Here is a 27918-nt window from a genome sequence, read left to right as displayed (position 1 = left end):
TCTTTCTCTGATCAGGTCTAACCTCCCGTTTCCGAATAAGTGGAGATGCGATTTGGGGTCTATTCCTTTTCCAAATGTTTGGTTCTTCACTGCATGTCTGATCCACTCTTATCTCAGCCTTAGTATTTATCCTCGACTTTGCGTTCCTCTCTGCCTCCAATTTTTTAAAGTTTTGAGTTTTCCTCAAGGACTTTGGCGACGGGACAGGATTGTCAACAATTTGTACTTTCTTTGGTGGTTCGTTGTTAGAAATTTCAGAAATTGGTTCAGTTGCTTTCCTCTTCGCTTGTTTTTTTTGGCGATTTTCGGATCCGTTTTCATCGATTGTCTGAATACTCCAATCCAATTCATCCTCAACCATGAGGACGGGCACAGATTCTTTTGGATGAGTTGAACCCTTTTCCGTCGTATGTTTCTGGTGTATTTTTTTTATCTCCTTTGTTTTATTAGGTGCGTCTTTTTTCTTCTCCCTCTCATTGGAAGGGGTGTTCTGAACTTGGGACTTAGAGCTCCTTGAGGGAGTTTGGCTCACTATGGATTTTTGCTGGTTAAAAATTCCATACGTGAATTTCTTAGTAATCTTTTCCAAGCCTTTATTGGGTTTTTTTGAACTTTCTACTCTTTTTATGTAAGAGAAGGGATTGGGCGCTTGTTCCACCTCTGCTTCTGTAGCAATAAATTGATTAAGCGCAGAGCGGACGTCGTCTTCCTCCAGTATGGCTATGATGGCGTCTAAAGGCTCTCTCGCCGGATTGTTAATTGAAGTCTCAGTTTCAGGGTCTTGTGTGGTTAACACTCCGTCGGGTTCGTTTGAAGTGATGAGCAGAGTATCTACGTTACCCTTCGGATGTTGCAGCTGTCGATTTGCGCTTTCTTTGACAGGCTGATGTTCGTCTGTCAGGTGGTTAAGAAGTTCGCGTTCGGAGTGTCTTTTCCCATAAGTACTTTCACCAACTTCCAGACCTTGGCGTCCCAGGATGAACCCTTCCAAATATTGCAGTTTCGACTGCATTATGGATAACATGTTCACCTGGTCTCGAAGTGTGTCGTTAATGCTCTCATATAGCTTAGAGAACGGAGCCAGTGCCACTGTTACTGTTGACATTATGGAAGATAAGTCCGACTTCTGGTGGACCAGGTGCTGGGGAGAGAAATGCGCGGTTCTACTTAAGCTGCCCGTTACAGTGGGCGTGTTGATCGTTGGAGGTATTTCTGTTGGCTCAGGGGACATTTCCCTAGTGAAGATGTTTGAGTTCGTCACGGTAGTCTGGACGAAGCATTTTGACTTAGATGATTGTGTAGAGGCAGGGTGCTGTTCCGGATTTCCATCACTGTTTGTCACAGTGTTTTTTTGCTCCGTAGCATGACAGCTTTGATTAAGTAAGGTCTCTATCAAATTGGTACTTGACTGTTGATCCTGTCCCCTGCCTTCGCGGCTTGAGTTTTCCCCTTCGATATTATCAAGGTGTCTTTCTTGGTTGGGTTTTTCACCTAAACCTTCTTGCTGTTCATCGTTTGTGTTTATGGATGCCGTTTTGTTCGAGTAGTGCCATCTGAGGGGTGAGGCACCCGTTAATACAGTCCTGGTTACAGTGTTTCCCAGTGGATCCAAGTTTTCCAATGGGTCCTCGGAGGTGCCTCTTGCCTTTGATGATTCTGTCTCTAAGTAAGTAAGGCTTTCTAAAATTTCGTTATCCGAGAGATCTCGTTGAAAATGAGATCGCCTTTCCATTTTTTTCTTGAAAAAATCATTTAGTAGTGACGCTGTACAAGGCTTAGTTTGCCCATTCATTGGGCCCATTTTCTTATTTGAGGGGACCTTGGGTTTTGAGGTCTGTCTCCTTCTAACCTTGCTATGAGTGTGTCGCTGAATTTTCGTTGAGATCAATGGAGGTATTTTAAGTGAGTCATCGTTATGAAATCCATGTTTTCCTTTTCTCTTTGTCGGCAAAATTACCATTTGTGGGTGTGTTACCTCTGGTGTTTCTATATTCCCATTTGGAGTGGTTGAGTCAGTTAAGACTTCAATCACTTCTTTCAATTTACAAGATGTAGGATCCAGTACAGCTGGGTTTTGAAGCTGGCTTCTCCCTTTAGACTCTTTGGTTTTACTGTTTGCATCGTATAATTTTAAAAGATTATCCTCTGCGGAACTCACCCGCACTTCCAGGTTTTTGGCCGTGTGTATTTGGGCGGCACAAACTATTTCCTCGCTGACCTCCTTTGCGGGTGAATTACATTTCGGATTGTGTGTTTCTGTGATTACGGGCAGTTGTCCCGTTCTCTTATTACTCTTTCCCTTATGTTTTTCAGATTCAGAGGTGCTTTCTTTTTGGTAAGCACAGTCGACCTGCGGGGATGTAGTCTCGTAGCGTGTCCGTTCGTTTGTTTGGTGCACACCCTCTTCTTGGGTAGGAGGATCTGTCGGCTGATGGTTTAAATCCACTCTTGAAGCTGCTACCGTCAGCGGATAACGCAGCAACATCAGTAAGTGTGCTGCAATTGATCTGATTGAACGACAGCCTCGCGCTTTTAGCGTTGTTTTCCTCGAGCGAATCCAACTGAGTTGAGGTTATTGTTCTTTTCGGCACCCGTTTCGGCGCTGCCTGCCGTTCACCCCTCCTCTTCAAACTCGATCTCGTTGCTGGCGTTTCCTTCAATGGACGGAGAACGCGGCAACTGATTTCTGCCTCTGAAACCGCCGGCGCACAGGTACGGGAGGTTAGAGGAGAGGGGGTTTGGGGAACGGATAGAGACGATGGTAATGAGGGGGAGGGAACGGGAGGAGCGGAGGGAAGGGGGGGGGGAGGCGGCAACGGGACGGAAGAACACAAAGGGGAGGTAGAAGGCACAAACACGAACATAGGTCGGGTACTAGGAGACACACTTACAGAGGTGGGGATGGGAATGGGGAGACAATTTTCAAAATTAGGAAGGGGGAGAGGAGCCGTACCTGTGCCCGGTCTGGGGCTGTTCGATGGGGGCAATCCGGAACACGGACTTGAGTGGTCTATGTCTGAGGCTGTGGTTGAAGCTAAGGCCTCCGGTCGCTGTAGCAGATTTTCCATGCCTGGAGGTGTCTTCTTCGGGGGAACAATGTCTGCCTCCTCGATGTAATTACTCATACTGTCCGGGCAGTCAGTGGTGGAACCCGATGCCGCGGTCATGACACGGTCTGCACAGTCTGCACTACCACTCTGCAGCCCACTCCGCGGCCGCTCCGCGGCAGGAAAGACCTTTTGAAGAGATGAGGGAGCTGGGTAAACAGTGTCCACTGTGGAAAGACTCCGGTCTGCACAGTCTGCACTACCACTCTGCAGCCCACTCCGCGGCCGCTCCGCGGCAGGAAAGACCTTTTGAAGAGATGAGGGAGCTGGGTAAACAGTGTCCACTGTGGAAAGACTCCGGTCTGCACAGTCTGCACTACCACTCTGCAGCCCACTCCGCGGCCGCTCCGCGGCAGGAAAGACCTTTTGAAGAGATGAGGGAGCTGGGTAAACAGTGTCCACTGTGGAAAGACTCCGGTCTGCACAGTCTGCACTACCACTCTGCAGCCCACTCCGCGCCATTTTATACGAGAGAGCTGCTTTTTAATAATTGTCCAGACTTGGTTGTTCACGAATTTGTCGCTAGGCGTAACAAAATGTAATCTTTTTTGCCTTAAGCTTCAGAAGCTGCTCATTAAACCAAAGGTTTTTTTTTTTGCTCTACCAGACATTTATTCTTAATGGGGGCACACTTCTCTGTAACAGTTTTCAACGAATTGACTAAAGTGTCCGTAATAGCCTCCAGACTTTCAGTGGTATGGATTTCCTCATTCAGGGACTTAGCCCAAGTTGTATGATTATCTAGAGTCAGATTCCTTGAGTTTTTTACTGGTGTAAAAACCTTCCTGACTGCCTGTTTTTGAGTACAAAGGTTAAAACATGCCGGGAAATATATACAGTAATGGTCCGATCAAGGACAAGGTGAGATTTCTATCTCTGTTAGGATAAGATTGTGGGTGGCAATCCAATCAAGAGTGTGTCCCTTTGTATGTCGGTTCTCTAATGAAGTGTAGGAATCCCAACAAATCAAAAACAGATTCCAAGGCCCCAAGGCTTGGTATCCCAAGTGACAACAACGTGTCATGAGGTAAAATCATCAGGCTGCCCTTTTCCCCCGTTTTAGCATTTAGGTCATATGCCCAACCATACATATTACAAATACAGCTATGCCTATTATGTAACGAATGTTTGCATTATTTCACTGTCTTTCAATATTTTCTTCATTCTTCATGTGACATTATGTTAATTCCTATCATTTGGTTTAATGTTATACTACTACTACTACTCCCCCATTCTAAACTACCAGACTGCAAGATTACTCGAAGCTCTGTTATATCCGATTCTATTTGTTCATTCCAACCTTTCCATGCAAAGCACAATTACCCCAGGGTCTTCCGAGATTTCCTGATCAGCGGAGTCCTACTTATCAACACTATTCTATTCTGAGGTGGACATACACATCATACTACATTCAACACACCAACATGAGTATTCTCAGTGCTGTAATCATGTTGGCAATTTGTTTCACTAACAGTCCTTTTGAAACGGTTTCTGCAAGACTTCCTCAGGCAATATCCCTACATTGACTTGACTTTAAGCCTCATTGTAAAAGAGCAAGAGCCCAGCTATTTGGTAGCAACACTCCATTTGTTAGGTGGCCCCTTGGATAGCAAAGGCATTCTACTTCTTGTCATTTCAAAGGCAAAAACGCTCTAAACAAAAGCAGGCATATTCAACTTTGGCTTATTATAATTTGGACACCATATAACCTTTAATGTAGTTCTGCCTTTACTTATATTCTGACCTGTTTGTTCCCTAAACAATATGTGAAAGGAGTTGAGCTTGTCAGCTGTTTTGTTTCATACTTTTTTGAGTATTGAAACAAACAATAAAAAACATTATTATCATTATTATTATTATTATTACTATTATTATTGTTATTATTATTATGATTATTATTATTATTCTGTTATTTCACACCCAAATTACAGGCACTAGGGCAAAGTGTTGGAAGTCTCTAGCAGTGTGTGCTAATTACTTTGTTTCTAGGTTGCAACTGAGTTGATCTTGAATGAACTATCAAGTCTGCGTCACAGAGGGAAGCTCAATGGCGCAATATGGTTGGTTGACAACAACATAAACTCTCGGCACCCACAGAGAGATGATTTAAGGTTACAATAGGAGCATAAAAGAAAAAATGCAAAAGTAAAGAACAAACTGCCAACACAATGAGTTAATATGTTACTTGAATTTTGAGGAAGAGCTTTTCTAAGACCGGTCCACACACATCGCTAATTGGTCAACAGGATTTGCACATGCCAATCAGCTGGCAGCTTTGTCGATTTAAAATGCTCAACCATCGTTCAAATCGAAGCTTTCTTCACCAAGAGTGGTACAAACCCTTTAAAGGTAAGAAAAGCTTGCCACACAAGACCCATATGGAACAACACTTATTTAAAAACTAAAGAATAAAAAACAATTGTCTTTCACCCCCATACAACCAATGGCAAAGGAAGGTGTAAATAGCAATGCTAGAAATACATAGTTATTGATTATTGCCAGGGTTGAACCTTCACTAGTTATTGTGTCAATTATAGAAAGTGGGTCAAGAGGTAATGCTGCCTGTTGAAGCGTTTCTATTGCCAATGCTGGAGGCAGGCCTAAATAAAATCTGTTACACTCTGACAGCACTTCTGCTCTCTCCTGCATCCATCCTCCTTCTGTTTTACATGTCGGCCCCAACCCCTTCTACTCTTCATTATGTATCTCATACCTACCACTACTACAAAATTAGCACCCCTCTTTCACAGTGCCAAACCCATCTTGTGCTCCTATCGCCTTGTTTGCTCTGAAGTTTTCACTTAGTCCAAATCGCATGCCCTCATCTCTTTGAGATTGTTAACCTTTCTCTCTGCTGCCTACTTTACATCTCCAATTGTCCTACACCTTTTGAAGGAACTCTCTGTTGATCCCAACTGATCCGGCTAACTATAGTTTGTCCGGTTTCTCCCCTATGACATTATTCAAAGTGCTGGAAGTGGGTGGTTTTCAACCGGATCACTAAGTAACTTGGGGATAATGGCATTGGAGATCTGCTTCAATCCGTCTTCCACAGTAAACAATCCAGCAAAACTGGAGTCATGCATGTCTCCAACTTTCTCTCTGATGTGCACAACTCTAAACTCTCTTAAATACTCATACATTTTGAACACTTTGTTGCATTCAACACTTATGTCCACTCTTCTCACCATCCAAGAACTTGTGTGTTGCAAGTCTGCTTCAATTGCCTCCTACCTTGAGTGTTTCTCCTTTAAAATCTTCTGTAACTCATAAACCTATGACTCCACCCTCTCTATGTTGTCCTCCCCCAAAAGAGTGTACTTAGAAAACTGCTCTTCACTTTATATACCTCTACAGTTGGAAGACTATTCTCGTTCTTTTCCATTTAGTATCTCCTCTGTGCTAACGCCACTCAACTAATTTTCCCCTTTCCCTCATTAACCCCCACCATCTGAAAACAGATAAACGGCTATTTCACTGCAATCCTCACTTGATGGCTCTCAGCTGCTGAACTCTTCAAAAACGCAAAGCAAATATCACCCTGCTTGCAATGCCGTTGCCACTCAACTCCTTCACAACTCCTTCCCTCTTAAACATTTTTCTCCCTCACCCAAGGCTCGGACAAGTACGGTCGTCCTTGAAAGTAACCTCTCACTGCAACAATTCATCAATATCAGCCTCTTTGATGCTTGTATTCACCATCTCAACATTCAGAAAATGTGTACATTGTTTACACACCACTCTATGAAAACTCTACTCTCCACCCTCATACTCTGCAAAGCCGACTTCTGCTCATGCTTCAAATTTGTGACCCGCATTCTCTACAATCTACCCAGATTCTTCCTCACTTCTACCTATCAACACCATACTGGTTTGCTATCCATGCAAAACCACTCCCTTTCCAAGTTCCTTCTACTAGCCTTCAAAGCTGTCAACGGCCTTGCTACTCAGTATGTGGCTGACTGCATCTATGTCTACTTCCCATCTGATTCTCTTTGATCATCCACTCTACTCCACCCCACTTAATCTCACTCTCCAATGCCATCTGTGCCTTCACCTCACTTTCAACATGTAATCGTAATCATTGGAACCTGCTGCTCATCACAATCAGAGCCAACCCAATGGTAGATTTCTTCACTTCTAGGCTTAAACCTCACCTACTGGCCAAATGAGGAAGTTCTGCCTGTGTGTGAAAATGTAAGAGGGTTTGAACAGGCTCCTTCCACTGTCTGTTTTCCTATTTGCATTGCAGATCCCACAAGTATTAAGCAGGCCCACTTCAAAGAGATGGTTTATTCCCATGTTCTTGAAACATGCCAAATAATTATTAGTTATGTTATGATCACTTGTAGAGCTTTCTTACACAACGATGTGGTTTCGTAGGCAAACGATGAGGAGAGGAGGATTGTGTGGGAGAAAAGCCGGGTGTTAAGATGACTGCGGAAAGAGAGGTGATAAGTGATAGAGTGGAAACAGAGCGAGAACTTGCTAGCTTTTTAGAAGAGCAAAGTTTGGATTAAGGGGCATAGTGAGAAAACTGTTTAATGAGGAATAAAGGTCCATGTGAATAAAAAGAACAGTGAGTGATGCAAAGAGATTAGTGGGCAGTCAATGAACTTTAAGGCGGAAAGGGAAAATATGTTCCTGTTTATGAAGCAAAAATAAGACCTTGAGCAGCATTCTGAATGATCTTAAGATGGTATAGGTAATAAGAAGGGTGTCAGAGATAGAGAGAATCGCGTGCTTTAGGCAAGACTGGGCAAAAATGTTGACTGAAGACATGTTTCCTGAGAAAGAGAGACATTGAAAGATTTAACAAAGAATGAAAAGTTGTAAAAAGCAAGAAGAGGAAATGTGCTTTACTTGATTGAAGACCGTGAGTTGAGACTCAAATTTTACACCCAGGATTTTTGTTTTTTGTTTACAAAATCCTTTAACATCCAACGGCTGTGCCCTAGCATCTAAACGTATTCTCGATACTCATCATCGCTCTTGACATCCAGTGTTGACGAGAAATGTATTGTTCCTATTTATCAGAAAGAAAGGCACAGTGGCCGTACATTTCTTGGTTCAAGCTTCTAGATTATGGAATTCACTTTCTGGACCACTTCATAGAGTATTTAATCTTCATTCCTGTAGGAAACAGCTGAAAGGTTTTCTGTTTGTATGACCCTACCAAAATTGTTGTGTTGCGGACTGAGTGGATGCATCCATGTCCTAACGCGACACCTTTCAGCAATTTGTTTGCGCTTTATTAAAAAAAAAACTAACATTACATGTCTACTGTGAGTGTGGGTGGTCATGATGGGGAAAAAAGGTGACTGCAGACTGGGGGTTCATAGTAACTAAGTTATCACAGAAGTAAAGCATCCTGAGTCATGGCTTTGCAGTTGGATGGCAGGCCACAAACCCTGCCTATGAAATGAGGTAGCATTCATAATATCACAGAAGAAATTAGGGGAAAAAGATGTGTGTTTAGTGAAAATAGTGTTTATTATGTATTATTTTAGAGCACTAGTGATAATGATACACTTTAACTGTGACATGCCTCGTGGTCAGTCTGGCCATCTGGACATGTTGAATTGTCTGTGGAAAGCTTAAAATGGCCTCCTGTTAGAGTGCAGCATGATCACAATTTTAATGTTGCTAGTCTATTGTGTTAGACTACTATAAACAAGAGATAGATAGCTCCTTTCAACAGTTATCAGCATTAAACATTAACTGTTCATTGACACTCGATTAAGATTTTATTAAGACATAAAAAATACAATTTATCAAAAAAACATTTTTAAAACACTGTATAAAAGATACAATTCATAAACTGTGACAAACACTGCCTTTTTAGCTTGGTAACCATCTAAAAGGGTCAGTTTTTGATAAAGTTTTAGAGGCTCAAATTAGCATCTCTTAAACAAAGTTGTCATAGACTTGACATGTAAATGATCTCAATAGTTATCTCATAAACCATTGTCATGTGCTCAACATGTTTCAGTTCTCTTCAATTGTTAACGGAACTTTCATCAGGAGTAATGTTACTTGTAAATCTAAAAAACAAATACAAGATATACTCTTATTGTATACTGCTGAAGTATTCCTACAGTTTCTTGTAAGCAGTGTAACCGCTGTTTTCTTTGAAATATAAATCTGTTGTAACTGTTGATAAAGACAACAATAGGGAAGGTAAGCTATAAATGCTACATTAAATCTCTAAGAATATGAACTAGTCTGGAGTAGGCCTAGGGGTAACAATACTTAGGTCTAATCTGTGGAGTTTGAGGAGAGGAAGACTTGAATTTAGCAAGAGATATCTTCACTTTGGTCTGGTTCCCCCAATTTGTAGGGATACTCAACCTGAAAAAATAATTTGCCTATGATTTAAAATATCCTGAGTGGGTGAACTCTGGGGACTCACAAGAGGAAAAAATTTGCTCCTTTGACAGAAATAGCTCTAAATTTAAAAATGTAAAATAGTAGAATTGCCAATACCTGTAACCGAAGATGGAAATATCAGCTATGTTTGTCCATAGTTTACTTGGAAATAATATCATTATCGTCTGTGAACCGTCCTAGTGGATCATTGTCATTTCTCTCCTTGCTAAAACCTACAAACACAACATGTCACATTGTGAGATGAATTCTGACCCTCAGTTAAGGGACTGTTTGTGTCAATGTTTACTTATCGCAGTCTTTACAGGAATGTTTCTTACCTAGATGATATTCATCGGTATCGGTATAACTCTGAATGCTGGGAGGCACGTAGTTAATACGAACGGCTAGTGGTTGTCTATCTCTAGCCATAGGCCCCTGAGTGGATCTATAACAGAACAAAAACAGGGAGACATCTCTATTTGACTCGCTCTCCGTACATGTTATCATTTCTATAACATGATAGATACTACATGCACGTAAGTAAACTCAAGGTGGTATGGTTTGAATCTAAAATTATTCGTATCCACTGCTCTTACCTAGAGTGCAAGGACTGGATTACTCTGTCCATCGCCAGAGATCGCTTCTGTTTCCCCGCTGTCACACTCATATCGGTCTGCTTCTAGTGGCCAGTCACTATCTTGAGGGAAGCGTATTAAGGACGCTAGATCCTTTATTTGTGTCTACTGCGGGTGCGATTAATGGCCAACTGTTACATAAAAAAGGATTATTTATCTCAGAGTCTTAACGAGGAGCATCACTCCGCTCTCTTGATAGTATCAAAAGACTGATAAATATAAACTCCCTAAGGAGGTGGATACCTCGTTCAGTTCATTGTAAGTCCAGCGGATAATGACTGCCATCTTAGGTGTGGGTTACACGTGCAGGATTATTGTCCTTTTTTAGTTCTCTCTACTGTTTAGGGTTATCCTAAAATATATTAGAAAATCAAACTGGCAAAGTGTATTCTGGAGTTATTTATAGGGTCCTAGTAAAGGATTAACAGAAAATGTCTCCACTCTTTCCTTCGTCATGGTTCATAAATATTTTAATATCTATCTATAGTACCGTGGTACTATTAACATCCTTAACTACCTACACAGATTTCTGCTTGTAGAATTGGAACTTATTAGTGTACTCAGTGACGGTATCACTTACTTCTATACACTTTCTTAATATAATACTACTAAATACATGAAAGTAGCAAAAAATTAATTAACTTCCTAATCCATTAGTCTGTGATTAGTAATGGGGAAGACTGAGTGGATTTTGTCTGATATCCTGAACTGGTCAACCAAATCCCTTAAGTGCCGATCTTCCCTCTTGGGCTGAGTTAAAATATTTGAAAAGAGGCTGAGACTCACCAGGGTTGTGAGGGATCTATCTCAGAAGTAAAACCTTAGCTACTCACCTAGAAAGGCACTACATTTTATGCCATTCTATGGCTTCATTGAGCCCTTCCTTATCACTTTTAGTAAGAAATGTAAGTCTTTGTTCTTTTTCAATTAGAGTTTTTTTCTTTTTAGTGATGTCTGAGCCCATCATAGTAAAAAGCAAAGTCCACATAAGATAATCTGCAGTATGATGGTTATCTACAAAGTGCTTCACCATCGGGGCTGACAAGACTTTATTATTTAAACAGCTCCGATGCTCAATAATACGGGTTTTGATTTTTCTGTAAGTTTCTCGTATATATCTTCGACCACATGGGCAGGTAGTCATGTAGATCACAAATTCTGTGTTACAATTAGAGAATTTGGTCTGTTGCCATTTCTTATCAAGACCCATCTCTATTTCTTTCGATTTTGTAGTATATTTTCATACACTGCAATGGCTGCAAGGGTGATGTCCTATTAAAGGACACAGACCCCAGTTTTCTGTGAGAGTTTCACTTTGTTTCTGGTTGGTTTTTAGTTTGCTACTGCTGATATGATTCCCAATAGTGGTGGACTTTCTCTATGGAAAAAGAGGGCAGGGTAACCGTACTGTAGCTTTTTCAAAAAATGTCCACTGTTTCCGAACTATGTTCGTAATCGTTAAGCTCAGGTTTGTGAAAGTATTTACACAAACTATCCGATCATCAGGAGGTTTTTTGATCTTGTCTTCCAACATGGATTGCCGATTGTTGTTAAACGCTCTTTTTGCTGCTCTTCGTATCAACTTTCTAGAATAGTCTCTTTCTTTAAGTTTATCTGAGAGTACTCGAGCCTTTGTCTCATATGCTTCTTTTAGGCTACTATTCCGCTTTAACTGTAAAAATTGACCGTATGGTAGATTGTTTTTTAAATGTTTTACATGATGGCTTTTGTAATGTATAGTGAATTTCTATCAGTACTATTGTGGTACGGTTTAACCAGGAGGACTCCCTCATGTTGAAAGATGGTTAAGTCCAAGAAATGAATACATTTTTGATTGATGCTCATAGTAAACTGTAGATGTCGATTGCATTGGTTTAGCCAGATGAGGAACTCATCCACTTCTTGAATCGTGCCTTTCCATATAACAATAATGTCGTCTATGTAGCGAGCCCAAGAAATAAGGTTTGCTACATATGGGTTTTAAGCAGAATCCTGTGCAGTTCCCTTGGGGAACACTGCAAAAATATTAAGACTACAGGAGTAAGCAGTAAACCCAATTGGTAGCTGCACCACCCAGATTTACCTGGTAGCTGTGGCTGAGCAGTCAGACTTCTCTCAAGAAGAGTAAGGCAGTATGTAGAGTATACACAATAGGGCCAACAACACAGTGGAACAAGCAAACACTGACCAGAGCTTTGTATCAAAAGTATATAATTATTTATTTAACACACACTTTAGAAAATACACTAGCACTATAAGTCAAAGCAAGTTCAAAACACAATCAGAAAAGTATTTACACCTCCCCTAGCAATTACTAGACAAGTCTAAGTTAAAACACCACTTTTTGTCAAACAGAGGTGAGCGCATAGCTTAGATGGCACTCCAATAATTAGGTTAAAGGGAGAAAAAAAGGCAGAGCATAAAAATACAACAGTTCCCAACACTTTTCTAAGTTCAAAGCAAGTCAGTGAAGGCATTATACACTGTAGAGCCAAAGTTCATAGGCCAGGCCGACTATAAATGGAGCAAACCGAAATGTGCCCAGGATCACATGGTTTAAAATGTACTAAAAGTCTTTGGAGAAACTTCAAAAGAGGTTGAGGTGATTCAAGAAGTAGAGTTAGAAGGTCTGGGGCCAAACCCAGTTGGAAATCCAAGGATTTAAGGGTCACCTTTAGCAATCCGAAGGAAGGGAGACCATGTGGAACAGAGTACCTTAAAGAGAGAGGAAGCTCCAGCTGAGGCAGTTGTTCCTGGCAGTGGATGCAAGTCATGGTTTCGAGGAGAGGAAGAGAAGATCTCGTCGAGGAGGAAACTTGTAGTCGTTGCTCTGCCCAGGGAAGAGACCAGCTGCGGAGTTCGTCGGAAAAAGGTGCGTTCCTTTTATTCGCAGTCAAAGTGGTGAAGCTTGGCTATCCGGTCGCCAAGGTGCTTGGCACGGGCGATTCGACCAAGAGACGTCTTTGGAAGGCAAAGTGGCGAACTGGTTGATCCCACCAGCTCAGAGGGAAAAGACTCTTCCAGCAGAAGATCTCCTCTTGTCGTCGGGAAAGTGGCGAGGTCGTTGCAGCAGGGCTTCACTGGTGGTGTCGTTGTTGCAGATGGCTCAGCTTCTTCCCTCTTCGGATTCTTAGGTCCTGTGGCGACTTCTGAAGTTCCAGTCCCAAAAGCCCTGCTTTTATGCAGAAAAATCCCATTCAACAGCCTAGCTGTCACTTAAACATGCTAAGTGGTTAGCCGGGCGGCTCACCACTGGGCCAATCAGAATAGAGTGCGACTTGAGTTGCTAAGGCAACGCTGTCCAGGGTGCCGATTCCCCTCCCCACACATCCTGTGGAACCCAGACAGAGTGGCACCATTTGGAGGGCTTCTGTGGAGAAGCCCGCCAAAAAGTGGAACAAAGAGCTCGACCTTGGTCAGAGTTACAGAGACGGACACGAACGCCAAAAAGACCCAACTGTTGATTTAATATTAAATAAATAAACCGGCAGTATCTTTAACATTGCACCAAAAAGTGGTGCATTTAAAATCAATGGGAGAATCCCATAGGAAATATTCTGGTGGAATATTTTGCGTGGTAACCACTGCCACCAGCCAGAAACTCGACAAGGGGGGACTGGACAGTGCCCCCTTGAAAACAGACCCAGGGGCAATATAATTCACCCCTTCCAGTACTACCACAATATGATGGTTTGTACTGGTTCTGTTCACAATTTAGGACTAGTAAAGTCAATGATGACTTTACATGCCCTGGGAGACAGTAGTCACTCCCAGGGTATAGAGTCTATGTTTGGGGGTCACTATGACACCCCTGTGTTACTGCACTGAGGGTGCTGTGTAACACATACACAAAAAATAGATGATACCCTATGGAGTAAAGGACCCCATAGCCCACAAGCACACAAATAGTCAGACATACCTCAAATCATGCCTAAGAGTGGGAGTAAAAGAGTCTCACTCTTAGCAGGAGAAAAAAACAAACCCCAAAAATCCAGCAAAGCTGCTGGGGGACTCACTAGGTTTGGGAAATTAGCCTTATAAGAGAATTCTCCCTAACAATGGATGCATAGTGTAGATGAATGATTTCTCAAAACATTCTACATAGAGATTAGCCATGCTTCGAGCCATAGTGGCTCCCATTGCGGTACCCTCTATTTGCGGTAGTAAACCCCTTGGAATTCAAAGAAATCTTGTGTAAGTGCCATTTCCAGGCACCATAGTATGAAGGACGTTGGAAAAGGATCATTATCAGTACGAGTCAGTAATATTTCTTCAATTGTTTCTAAGGTGGCCATCTGTCGTATGTTCGTATATAGTGAAACTATATCGAACTTTATCAAAAATTGAGAGGTGTTGTCATATGGCTGATGTTCAAACCTATTAATTACTTCTTTTGTATCTTTTAAGTAAGATTTCATTTGAGATACGAAGATATTCAAATAATGATCTACAAATTTAGACAGGGGTTCTAAAATAGAGTTAATCCCTGCTACTATTGGTCGTCCAGGTGGATTCGATAGGGTTTTATGTATTTTAGGTAGACAGTAGAAAGTTGGTGTGGTTGCTTCTTTGTTAACCAAAAACTAGCTCTCTTGCCTGCCTATCCAGTTCCTCTCTTTTGCTTTCATAACTTTGGATTGTATTGCTTCAAGGAGTTTACCGCTGGAGTTTTCCATCAATTTCTTATAATACTTAGTATTATTTAGTTGAGTAAGGCACTCTTCTACATAATCTTTTTTATCTTGAATTACTATGCTCCCGCCCTTGTCTGCTCTCTTTATTATGATTTTGTCATTTTGTGATAGTGCTCTTATGGCATCGACTTCAATCCGACTCAAATTATGGAAAGGCTGACTATTCTTTTTTCAAGTTTTTCAATTTCCTCTAAGACTCTTTTTTTCAAAGATCTTAGATTCTGGAGAGAAGATGGAACTAGGAGGACAAAACGATGAAGGGTTCTTTAAACCCAAATGATTTGTCATTTTAGGGAATCTCTTTCATTTGTGGAATCAGCAAAGAATGCTTTAAGGTGTATTTTACGCATTCATTTTTGAAAATCGACCCGAAATTGAAACGGGTCATGTTGTTTGGTAATCACGTCCCCGAGACCTTTGTCAAAACTTGTTCCTCAGTGGCCAGGGGTTTATATTGGGAAATGTTCAATACGAGTGATTCCCGCTCCTTAGTTGGCGTTGATCGCTGTTCCATTGGCCATTGGTGTGGGGCCTTGCTGTTAAAAATCCCTCGACCTATTGCCTTGATTGTTTGGTCCTCTTCTAGGATTCCCTCTACCTCTAGCTTGCCAATTATTAGTAGTGGTAGAGTTGTCTGGGTCATTGCTGCTATTGCTGGAACTAAATGAAGTAGCTTGAAAACAGAATCTATGATTTTGTTTTTGTACGTTATTCATTTGATTACCTGTAGTTTTATATCCCTCTACTATGTAGGGGTATGCTTTTCCATAGCTGAATCTTGCCAGGTCTTTTTAAGCCACTGGATGCGTTCAATGGTGTTATTAGCTTTGCACTCACTCATCTCTTTTTCTATTTCATCCAATCGTTTTTTTAAGATGTCTAGTGCTACAAGTTTTTTGATGTCTTCTTCTGCTTTTATTAGGTCTATTTTGATTTTTAACGCTAGTTCTTTCGCAGTGTCTATAATAAAAATCAGCCAGGCCCTACCACAGCGATTAGCAATATAGCTCCATTGGAGCTTGAACTTCGCATTGTCCAGAAAAATACGTGGTTCATTTTGGACTGTGAGGTTCTGTGGAAGAGCTTTATTTTTTAAATACTCCAACATAATCGCTCTGTGGAGTTCGGTTCTGATGAATCTTTACCTTAATTGTAAAATCTCATCCCATTCATTGTTTTGGTCTTGTACATTTTCTAGTTCACTATTGTTAATAATGGAGATTGCATTCATCAATGCCATAGCATAATCGTTACTGTACCTCAATGTCCTATCTTCCGTCATCTTTCTGAATCTATCTAGCTGAACTGCTACTGGACTGGATCTAATTGGCTACTTTCTATATAGGTTTAATACAAACGAGTTTCTACCTCCTCTTATAATCTCCCAGAATTCAATCAGCCAGGCTCCACTATTGAAAACATCCTGTGACTTATCGCCACTGTATAACACTAAATTTAGGAGGAAATCCCATAGATACCACACAAGATTGAAGCTCTATCTTATAATGGGTAGTTAGGACTAATAAAAAAAAAGATAGATAGCTCCTTTCAACAGTTATCAGCATTAAACATTAACTGTTCATTGACACTCAATTAAGATTTTATTAAGACATAAATACAATTTATCAAAAAAGCATTTTTAAAACACTGTATAAAAGATACAATTTATAAACTGTGACACACACCACCTTTTTAGCTTGTGAACGATCTAAAAGGATCAGTTTTCGATATAGTTTTAGAGGCTCAAATTAGCATCTCTTAAACACAGCCAATATTGCTATTATTACCAAGTAAACTACGGACAAACATAGCTGATATTTCCATCATCGGTTACAGGTATTGGCAATTCTATTTTTAAATTTAGAGCTATTTCTTTCAAACAAGCAAATTCTTTCCTCTTGTGAGTCCCAGAGTTCATCCACTCAGGATATTTTAAATCATAAGCAAATTATTTTTGCAGGTTGAGTATCCCTACAAATTGGGGGAACCAGACCAAAGTGAAGACATCTCTTGCTAAATTCAAGTCTGCCTCTCCTCGAACGCCACAGATTAGACCAGGTATTGTTACCCCTAGGCCTACTCCAGACTAGTTAATATTCTTAGAGATTTAATGTAGCATTTATAGCTTACCTTCTCTATTGTTGTCTTTATCAACAGTTACAACGGTTTTATATTACGAAGAAAACAGCAGTTACACTGCTTACAAGAAACTGTAGGAATACTTCAGCATTATACAATAAGAGTATATCTTTTTAGATTAACAAGTGACATTACTCCTGATCAAAGTTCCGTTAACAATTGAAGAGAACTGAAAAATGTTGATCACATGACAATGGTTTATGAGATAACTATTGAGATCATTTACATGTCAAGTCTATGACAACTTTGTTTAAGAGATGCTAATTTAAGCCTCTAAAACTATATCGAAAACCGATCCTTTTAGATCGTTGCCAAGCTAAAAAGGCGGTGTTTGTCACAGTTTATGAATTGTATCTTTTATACAGTGTTTTAAAAAAATGTTTTTTTGATAAATTGTATTTTTTATGTCTTAATAAAATCTTAATTGAGTGTCAATAAACAGTTAGTGTTTAATGCTGATAACTGTTGAAAGGAGCTATCTATCTCTTGTTTATATAAGTCCTAACCACCCATTATAAGATAGAGCTACCACCTGTGTGGTATCTATGGGATTCCCTCCTAATTTTAGTGTTATTGTGTCAGACTACAGAAGATGCCTAAATGGAGCACATTTGAGAGACCTTGCTTTCATGAAAATAAGTAAAAACCTTACCTACAAAGACGAAGGTAGGAGGAACCACCTAGCTCATCTTTTGAAATAGCACTCAAAAAATTCCCTAGATGATGAAGACATGTGTGCGAGTCAGCTCCCATCACACAGATGGAGTGGCATGGGGAAAGGTGATGAAAACTTTGAATCTGACAGTATTGGATAAGTTCATGGCAAAATTACATTTTACATTTTTCCATTATCCTCAACTTGTTTGCCTCTACCAATCAGCAAAGCCACTTTCTGCATTATAGCACCCCACTTACAAACTGGTGGCTCTGCATCAAATTAAATGAGTTAAACACTCTCTGAGTCCTAGTACCATGCTCACTATATCAAGTTTCTGACTCAATGTATTTGGCTCTATTCACCTGAAGAGACCCTCTCTCTGTCCTAGTGCTGCACTCACAAACTGGAGGTTCTGCCTCAACATGTATTGCTGTAGTACAAGCAACTAAACTATTAATTAATGTTTTCATCATGCTCCTAGTGCACCATGATCCCCTCTTACTTGCCTCTTCACAGTCATCTAGAAGTATGTTAGGTGGTGAAGGAGCATGTACCTCTCCCTGGCATCCACCACCAACTCACAGTTTATCACCCTCCTTCCTAGCAGAGTGCAAGCACTGCACACAGTATGTGCCTGCATGCATCATCACTATGTCCCATCTGCCTTGAACAAATGGCAATATGGCCTGAATTCTATCACCTTTAATGTGAAGCGGCACTGTTATTAGTGGTAAAATGGTCTTCCTAGTTAAAGGAGCTACTGGGTCAGGCTGTGGTAGGCCAAACAAGTGGGCTCAATCTGTGAACGGAGGATAGCACAGGGGCAAGTCGCTGGTCTTGGAAGCAAGACCATGCAGAGCAACAGACGTTCAAATCCAGTATCTGCGCTTAGAAACCGAACTCAGGTACAGTATTAGGTGCGTTATAAAAAAACAATTAAATAAATAAATAGTTGGGCTTGCCCAGCAGCAGATATGTAAGGGGTCACTTGGTAAATTATGACCATTAAAGAGCTTGCACAACTCCAGAAGAGAGCAGCATTAGCTGCTTCTCTGGCACATATTGTGTGCTCATTGAACACATAATTGTGCCATAGTCTACAATGCTTGCACATCGAGGAGGTGCCTGAAGCACTCTAATGTGGGGTATGGCAATGAACTGTATTCTTGCACAGCTTGCACATTGCATGGCATACCTCCCTCATGTCAGTGACATCCTCTGGCAAGCTGAAATAGACCCACACCCATGAACAAATGGGTTTTGATATCATGAGTGAGGATGTCTTCTGAACCATCTTCACCCTCTTGAGAAAGGTCTGAGCCCACCTTTCTCCTTCCTCATGGGTGAGCAATGCAACATAATGAGCCAACTGCTGAGGGCCCCTCACTGGTTCTTCCACCTGGTCCTCATAGATCGACTGTAGCCCACCTTCTCCCCCTCTTTTCTCCGCTCCTCTGTGGCTACCTCTCCCTGTTTCTCCTGAATTACCACCATTTCCATGCTAACTCTGAGTAAAGATACTTGGCCACCTTCTGCAGAAAGTCTTTGAGTGACCTGTTTTAGAATGACTTTGCAGCTTACACAAACTCCTCCATATTGGTAGCCACATACTCTGCCGCATATTAAACCTTACCCTCTTCTTCAACACCTCCCTCCTCAATCACCATCTCCACCTTTTAAACCACAGTCTTACACCTCCCAATGTGCACAACACAAATGTGTCTAAGGAGACTAAGTTGACAACATACAAAACAAAAAACATATGCCAAAGACAAAGTAATTCCTGCAAGGCTCACACAATGGAATAGAATTCTTTCTAAATGCACCAACAGTAAGGAAGGTTATTGTGCACAGCACTGGAAGACTTCTCTCTATCACACACAAATACATGTTTCCCTACAAACACAGACAAGGGAATGTTTTAGTAAACATTTATTTTTTTGGTTTTTGGGAGGGACACAACGGAAAAGGAGAAAGTATAAATGGCAGTTTTCAGAAGGACGTAAGGGTAAAACATTAAACACTAACTGGGGTACTCAGAATTGCCTGTGTCCTGATCGAGTGGTGTCTCATGTGCCCTGGAGTGTGTTGCTCTTGTCCTCATGTCAGCAAGTCTTTCTTCAGTTTGCTCTGGCATCTCATTTGCCTTGGAGAAAGTTGTTCTTGTCCTCTGGTTGGCAAGTCATGCTTGTTTTGTTTCAGAAGCTCTTGATATTGATTTTCACTTTGCATCAGATGGAGCTTTTACAAGTGATGTTCGTTTTTTCGTGTAGCATGTTGCATTCACTCAATGGCTTCAGCACATTTGAAAAAATGTCCAAGAAAGATAGATTGATTGCGAACTTAAGTAAACTGTAACCTTGCCATTTCCCATATTTGGAGTGGCGTGATCATCGTTTCTTTAATTCCCTCTAAAAATGCTTTAATAAACACTTTGTAATTGTGTACAGTAGTTATACATTTTAAAGGAATAACCAACACATCAAACATTTTGCTTCAGACGTTTTTCAAAATTGTGCCTCCTTCTAGTACCTACTGTAGTGATTCGGGGTGAGAATCAGTAAATGAGGGTGTCTACAGAGTGAATTGTTTGCATCCAAACATAGACTACAATATTGCCCCAGACAAATGAGGAATCCAGGCAAAATTTGGTAGCAGTGGGTTCAACGGTGTGGATTTGTATAGCCAAACAAACAAACACACACACATCCCAAAAATGTTTTACATATGAGATTTTTGCATCCAAACATAGACTACCATCTTGTGACTGACAAAAGAGGAATCCATGCAAATCTTTGTAGACGTGGGTTCAACGGTGTGGATTTGTATAACATGACAAACATACACACATTCAGCTTAATACATTTATTTATTTATTAATGTTTACATGTAAAAAGCGCACAAAACCCTCGGGCATCACAGCGCTGTTACAACCAATTACAATCAAAGCGGTAGAAAGTCAGGTACTTATGGCTAGGATGGTAGCCAGTAAAAGTCCAGGTTCTAAGCGGAAATCCACCAAACAGACAAAAAGGGATAAAGCAGGGATCAGGAAAATACAAAAAACACAAACAACTCACTTCTCCAAAATGCTCATAAACTCTCCTAAACTCACCAAAGGCACTTTTAAACACCTACAGAAACCCTTTTCTGGTAAGTCCTAAATTGACAACCAAACAAAACCCACTATGAAAGTAGGAGGCAAGATGGACCTTAAAAATACCTCAAACCAGTTTAAGAATGGCTCAAGGCCTCTGATTGGCTGGTTAAACTACCCTCTTGACCCTTGACTTTGCAAGTGGATGACAAACAAAAAACCTGTTTTAAGACCTAAGGCAGAATTCAACTCTTGGGAAATCCTGTGGGAATACCATGGGTGCTTTGAACGGGCCCTGAAAAGCTTGACCTTCCCATGAGGCAGTTTGCTTAGTCTTTAGTCTGAGCCATCATACAATGAACTAATACATAATTTGTCCCATTTGAACTATGATTTAACAGACTTATGTATTCTGTTCCATTTACACATTTGATAATTTTCTTCAGAATCGGTACCACGGCCTTTTTCCATCACATCACTGTAGTCCCTTTAATACAGATGGTTCATTTAGACAGCATCAAGCATTATGCTTATATTTTTGGGAAGGGGTATTGCTTGTATAGTAGAAAAGCAGAAACTCCCTATTCACAAAAAGAGTAGTATACTTTTCATACATATTTGACATTGACATGGATTCCATTGGTGTATGATACAGTCAATCCATCTTGCTCAATTCAATGAGGTTTATCCAAATGTTCCCACTTTTATTTGCAGTATCCTAATTAGTGTATTAAGCAGTGATTTCATCTCGGTGAGAAGAATTGTGTAAAGTTTAATTACATTCCTTGAATATTGTTAGAATCAATCGACCCAAAATTTCATAATGCAAACATAATAATACTTGAAAAACCACTGTATAACAATCAATCAGTGGCTTACCCCTATTGTTCCAAAACTCTCAGGTTTCCTTCTGATGTATTTCTTGCACACTTGTTTTCTTATCCACTTAAATAAATACCATAATGTTTTTGGACTTGGGATAATGTTAAAGGGTGTGGGGAGAGTTCCTCCTTCTTCAAAATAACTCATCCAGAGCTTCGTTCTCGCAAATTTCCATTCAATATCTGCGTGGTCCTGGGCATGAAAAGAAGCCATGACAAGAAATAAATATCACAACACATAAAGTCATACACTATTTTCCAGGTCTAAAAATAGCAGAAAATAAATTGCATGTAAAATCCCTCTCATATTAATAGAAATCGTTACTCAAAATCTAGTATCACACATACACTCACATTTAACTATGAAAATGGTGCAAATGGAGATCACTTCAGACCACATCTTTCAAAGAATATACACTGCATATATAAACCAGGAATTAACATACATTTAATTACAAATGCAAGACATTGCACAATGTAGCCATAATTAATGCAATATTAACAGAAATAATTAACCATTTGAGGATCCCTAACAACATCCTATAAAACTGGTCCATGTTGCCCTAAAGACATGTCAATGTATTCAATTGGTGGGGGATTTGGGAGATTCGGAGGTACATTAACTCCTGGCAACACTCTACCAAAATGGAGTGGGGGCAGATACTCAAAAGTGTAACTTTAAATCATATAAATGTTATTTACCAAGAGTAATATTTTGCATTTAGATTGCAATGCCATTTTAAATGCTAATGCTATTTCCCCAGAAAATATTACTACATTTGCTTAGGATAAAGAGATAAGGAAATAAGAATCTAGTGATACTTACAAATGTGAGAAACATCTATAATTCTCAAATGCATTAATTGGGTAACCCTCCCAAACTGGAAACAAACCTTTGTATTGATAATGAGGACATAGAAAGAGACAGCGAAAAACTTCAAATGAATGACAGTCGAGCGAGTAGATACTTTACAATCTAGAAGGCAGAAAGGTAAAACACAATGTGCCACATGGACACTAAAATTATGAAGCATGAGTGATGATATCCCAAAACAATGTAATTATGGATCTGCTTACCTACCTTGACTCTAGCATCCCCTCTGTCCTCATTCTACTCCATCTCTCCTCTGCCTCCGACTGAGTCAACCATACCATCCTGCTCAACCGTCTCTGTGATAACCTGGGTATCACCAATCAGGCTCTGGCCTGGCTGAACTCTTTCCTCTCTAATTGACCCTCCCAGGTCCAACTTGGGTCCTTCCTATCATCTATCTTCCTCTCCACCTGTGGTGTTCCCCAGGGGTCTAACCACTCACCCTGGCTTTTCAAAAAATACCTGGCAACACTTGCCCACTGTATTGCCATTTGCTGCTCAAACCTCCAGTGCTACGCGGACAACACTCAACTAATTTTAAGGCTGCCCTCAGCCACCTCCTCTACCACGTTCATCTACGATTGCCTAACTTCCATTCAAGATTGGTGTGCTGCCAACTATCTCTGTCGGAATGCCAGAAAGACAGAGATCCTACTCATCGGCACACCATCACCATCCTTTCCCCTCACTCTCTAGCTGGCCTCCCTTAGCCCTCCTCCTATTCACACCTGCGAGGCCAAGAAACTCGGGGTCACCTTTGATTCCACACTTTCCTTCTTCACCCACATAGCTGATGTCTCAAAAAAGTCAAACTTCCTACTTCACCTCCTCAAAGGTACTCGTCCTTTCCTCTCCTTCCCCCAGAAGCTCAGTATCTCCCAAGCTCTGGTTCTCTCTAGGTTGGACTATTGCAACAGACTCTTTCTAAATCTACCTGTTTCTACTCTCTGCCTTTTGCAACTTATCCATAACAGGACTGCAAAACGTGTCCTTGGCCTCAAGCCCTGGGATCAAATCTCTCCAGCTCTGAAATCTCTCCATTGGCTTTAGTGGATGCAAGGATTACATTCAAAACCCTCTGCATTGTCCACAAGGCTTTCTGGGGCCTTGGTCCAACATACTTTCAGCTATCCATCCTCAAATACCTCCCCTCTCTAGCTCTCTGCTCCTCTACCTCTAACTCCCTCAGGGTCAGTCATTTTTCAAGGAAACAAGCTGGGGGTAGATCTTGTCTTCGGCTGGGGCCTCCCTCTGGAACAGCCTCCCTGCCACTCTAAAACTTGAGGAGAACCATCTCCAGTTCCTGAAGCATCTCAAGACCTTCCTCTTTGCTTCTGCTTTCGCCCCCTCTCCCCTGCTGATTCTGTTCTACCTCGGCACTGTGCACCTCGCCACCCTCTGTCCTTCAGGGCCAGGTACCTGCTCACCCTGCCACCCTCACGCTCTGCCTCCGGGCCACCCCTTGCACTGGGGTCTGTATCTGTACCCATACAGTTGCCCCCTTTTTCCTACTGCAATTATCAGACCTACCCCGTCTGCTGCCTTAACATCAGCACTTGCCACTTGCTGGCTGCACTACCATTGTTTGTTGCCTTTATTATTTATTAATTTATTATTTATCTATCTGTTTTCTCCTTTGTTCCGCACTCTCTTTTTCTCCACCCTGCCATGCACTTCTCACCCTCCCCCTCTCCTATGCACTTGCGCATTCTCAATGTTACTGGGCCTACTAAGATTGTTGTTTTTATTCTCCCCTGCTCCCCTTCCCTTTGCTTGTCACGCTCTGAAACACTTGTGTGTGAGCGCGATAGAAATACAATATCGATATCGATATCAATTGAAACTAAAATGGCTCTGAATCATCCTAAGACTTTGAAGCATGAGTGATGATGTCCCAAAACATAATGTAATTGAAACCACAATGGCTCCCAATCATCCAGTAATGTTAACCAAGCCATGTGTAATCTGCAAATTATATTGAAAAGTAATGTCAGAACACCAAACATTATTAACATATTTTCTGGTTGTGTGAGTTTGAAATTGACATTTTTCTGAAGCAGTACTTTGTCTCGATAGTATTGATCATTCTATGTTGTAATTTTGTGTGCAAGATCTAAAACAGTAAGAGCTGGTGGGGGCACTAAAGAAATTGGTCTTCCGCCCTTAATTTGATAGTTACTGCATACCCTGCTGTGTGCAGTGGGGTTTACTTGGCAATTTACCAACAATGTAATTCTCTGCATTCGAGGCTATGACACGTTAACATGAAAGCAATTTCACATGGCTTATAGGCAACTATTTCATAATGTCCATGAAAACTGTACTTGATATTATTTGAGTTGTCACAACCTTATGTCACATTCCTTATACTTGTTAAATTGTACTGCATCAAAATGTTATTGTGTGTATCAGGAATTTCATTTGGTTGTAGTTTGGTTTTTCCCAACACTTTCTCTGGCAAAGTTTTGAATTCCATTTTTTTTAAAAGAATTTTTAAAGATAAATATTGATGATGTTGAAAAACAAATGAATTGTGAACAAATCATGCTTTTGTTCAAATATTTAAATAAAGTGAAGACTTACAGCTATCAGTTGGTATGAGTTATTCATCATGGCAATGAGCATGTTGAGTAGAACAACCAGAGAGATGACATTGTACGTCCCAAACATTGTGGCCCCAACAAATTCAGTAAATTCATGTCGTGGCTCGACATTTGTCACATACAGGTTGATGAGTCCAAATATGGACCAGAATAATGACTGCAGTGTTTCAAATAACCTGAAAAAAGAGAAGCAAAAAATTACAGCAAATCTTTACACTAGAAAATACTTGTAATTCGGCAGGAGGTTAAGGACATTAATTATATATTGTCTGCACAATAACCCCCTCAGCATACGTATGGCTCCTTGATGGGCTTCAGTTTTATGCTGCATATTCATTGTTATTGTTCCTATATTTGCACCACAATTATTTCACTGTTTTCCTGTCCACTATTTCCACTGAGATGCTTTTATTGCAATATGTTCCATTGGTAAGACCCCCAAGCTGTCTAGTAGAATTGTCTTCTTTTGAAAAACGCTTGCCTATTTTACTTCCATTTAGGATATATTAAGCCAGGTTAGCAAACCTACATAGTTTAGATATTCAGCATGAAATTTAGGTTGCAGGATGAGATGTGCTTTGAGATGGTGTGCTGTGACCAAATATTGTAGTTCTTGTGCTCAGGCAAATGTGGTAGTCATTTCACTGTATAAGGAATTTAGTTATTTTACAGTGCAAGCATTGCAAAGCATTATTGTTCCTTGTCCTGGGTCTATATTGTAATGTTCATGAAGTTTTGAAATGCTATTGTCCTTGCTTTATTTATTTATTCGACCTTTATATTGAGATACGACCACAGACATGCTTAATAATATGCCCTATATACTGAGTAATAGCCCTAGAAAGGAAAACACTATCAAATTAGAGGCACTATAACTTCAAATATGATTTGTATAATTAACTTACATTTTTACTTTGTATGAATGTGTGCATGTATTTATGCATGCATGTATGTATGTATGTATGGGATTTATACAGTGTGAAGTAAAATGGAAAGCAACAGCACACTTGGGGACACATTAATGGAGTTGCTATTAAACACGTGGAGGAGAAGATGAGATGGGATGCATGCAGGAAGCAAAGGAGGGGGTTGCTCCAGAGTGCAGAATCAGGGAAAAATCAGCGATTACACAATGACATCAACATTATATTTGTATTCCAAATCACTGTAAGAGTCTCCTCATTATAAGGGATCACTGTATTCTAGTTTGTTACATAATTCAGGAAATCCATACAATGCACCTCAAGCCCAACATAAAAATCCTATTTGGAGCAAATAGCCCACTCCATCATCAAGAGACCTACACAGACACATTTGTATAACTATTAAAAAAGAACAGAAGTATTCATTACTTTTGGTACAATATTGTCTACTAACTTTGAACGTTAGGTACTTTGACATATGCCAATATACAGCGGTCTATGCTTGCTATTCTATGTGTACCTCTGAAAAGGAATATAGTTTGGATAATGCTAATAAGCAACACCATAAAACATAAAGTAGAATTAGTTTAGACAAAAGTGTTGGTGTTATTGTGGAATTCTATGTAAAGCGAGGTGTTTCATTGCAGGCGTGTTGACATTGATATGTACATCAGAACCTGAAGTAGAGTTTCGGCAGAAATAAGCTTATGCATGTTCGTTGAAATACTAACATAGGTTCCCTGCTGGAAATCTTCAAACACATACCAGCGAGTTGCTGTAATTTAAGAAATGCAAGTAGCAGGTTTGTAGAAAAAATAACAGGAATCGTTAAATCATAATGTGCTAAAGAGAAGAAATACTAGGCTTTTTCAGACTACCTAGTGTAGGTTTTAAAGGGGGAAAAGTAATGAAAGAGACCACTGCATTGCTTTGAATGAAATATGTTAGATTAGCAGAGGAATGCAGAAGAGGAAGGCAGAAGACTGTATCAAGGCCTTTCAATGCATAAAGCTCAGAACAAATTTGTTTTTGCAATCCGAGACAACGATTTGAAAGACAGCACGGGGGTTGAGGAAGAAGTGGTAACATTACAGTAAATATGAAGAAAAGAGTTGTCCCTTGAAATTTATCAAGGTAATACCATGGTAAGAATCACAAATCCTTTCTTGTAAACAATAATTTCGATAAAAGTGTATATAGAACAATATTACACAACACTTTAAAGAAAAAATCATAATCTTTATACGTGAAGGTACATATGAATTCAGGATGATAAGCCAATAATATTCAGACAGATCAAATGGGTTGGTTTCCCCCTACATTTAGATTCACAATAGTGTTGAGTTCTAGACAAGTTTACAAATATTTTTGCAAAATACTCAAACATTATACAGAAAATGACAGAGTTGAGTTGTAAGGAGTGTTCCACTGTTTTTTAACTGAGATGTTGTGCTCAAAGGTGGGATTCCTGTCGTCATTACGTGTTTCGGGAACATTGCTCTCCCTTCATCAGGTGAATGAAACTCTCTGTCTTCCTACAAGAAAGTAATAACATACATTTTGTGCCTAGAAACATTTGTGTACAGCCGCGTTGTAAATGACTTATCATATCATAATTGAACCTCAATCTTAGTTGAAAAAGGAATTATAGTCACACTTGGAAGAACATCTCATGAAGATGTACTGACCTTTGTGATCTGGACACAACAGTTTCAAATAGTTGATAAGCTACTAAAATAAAATAGAAAAAGGTTTTTGAGCTAATCTAGTATTGAATGGTCATTCCAATAACTGATATGTTCAGTAGGGCATATCTTCATCCAGTTTAGTTAAAAGAATTTCAGCTACACATGGTTTCTTTTGTTAATGTAAGCCAATTGATGAGAATGGCTCTGAAAAAGTAATCATAATTCAACAGACTGATGATTTCCACATTTA

The 27918-nt window shown here is 40.2% G+C and overlaps 1 protein-coding gene across 5 annotated transcripts in view; it reads right to left on the bottom strand.

Moving 5' to 3' along the window:
• Positions 1-27918, bottom strand: part of TRPC4 (transient receptor potential cation channel subfamily C member 4) — a 1757650-nt gene that overhangs the window by 150333 nt on the left and 1579399 nt on the right. For all 5 annotated transcript variants that reach the window (XM_069639399.1, XM_069639401.1, XM_069639402.1 and 2 more), the window contains exons 8-9: positions 25038-25233; positions 21579-21773 (exon numbers count right to left, since the gene is read on the bottom strand). In XM_069639399.1, coding sequence (XP_069495500.1) covers positions 21579-21773; positions 25038-25233 — 391 coding nt within the window. The remainder of the gene's footprint in view (positions 1-21578; positions 21774-25037; positions 25234-27918) is intronic.

Source organism: Ambystoma mexicanum, chromosome 7q (assembly GCF_040938575.1).
Source record: "Ambystoma mexicanum isolate Mex_15411 chromosome 7q, UKY_AmexF1_1, whole genome shotgun sequence".
Lineage (NCBI taxonomy): Eukaryota > Metazoa > Chordata > Amphibia > Caudata > Ambystomatidae > Ambystoma > Ambystoma mexicanum.
The sequence above is the reverse complement of the archived record's forward strand: the minus strand, read 5'-3'. Positions and strand labels throughout refer to the sequence as shown.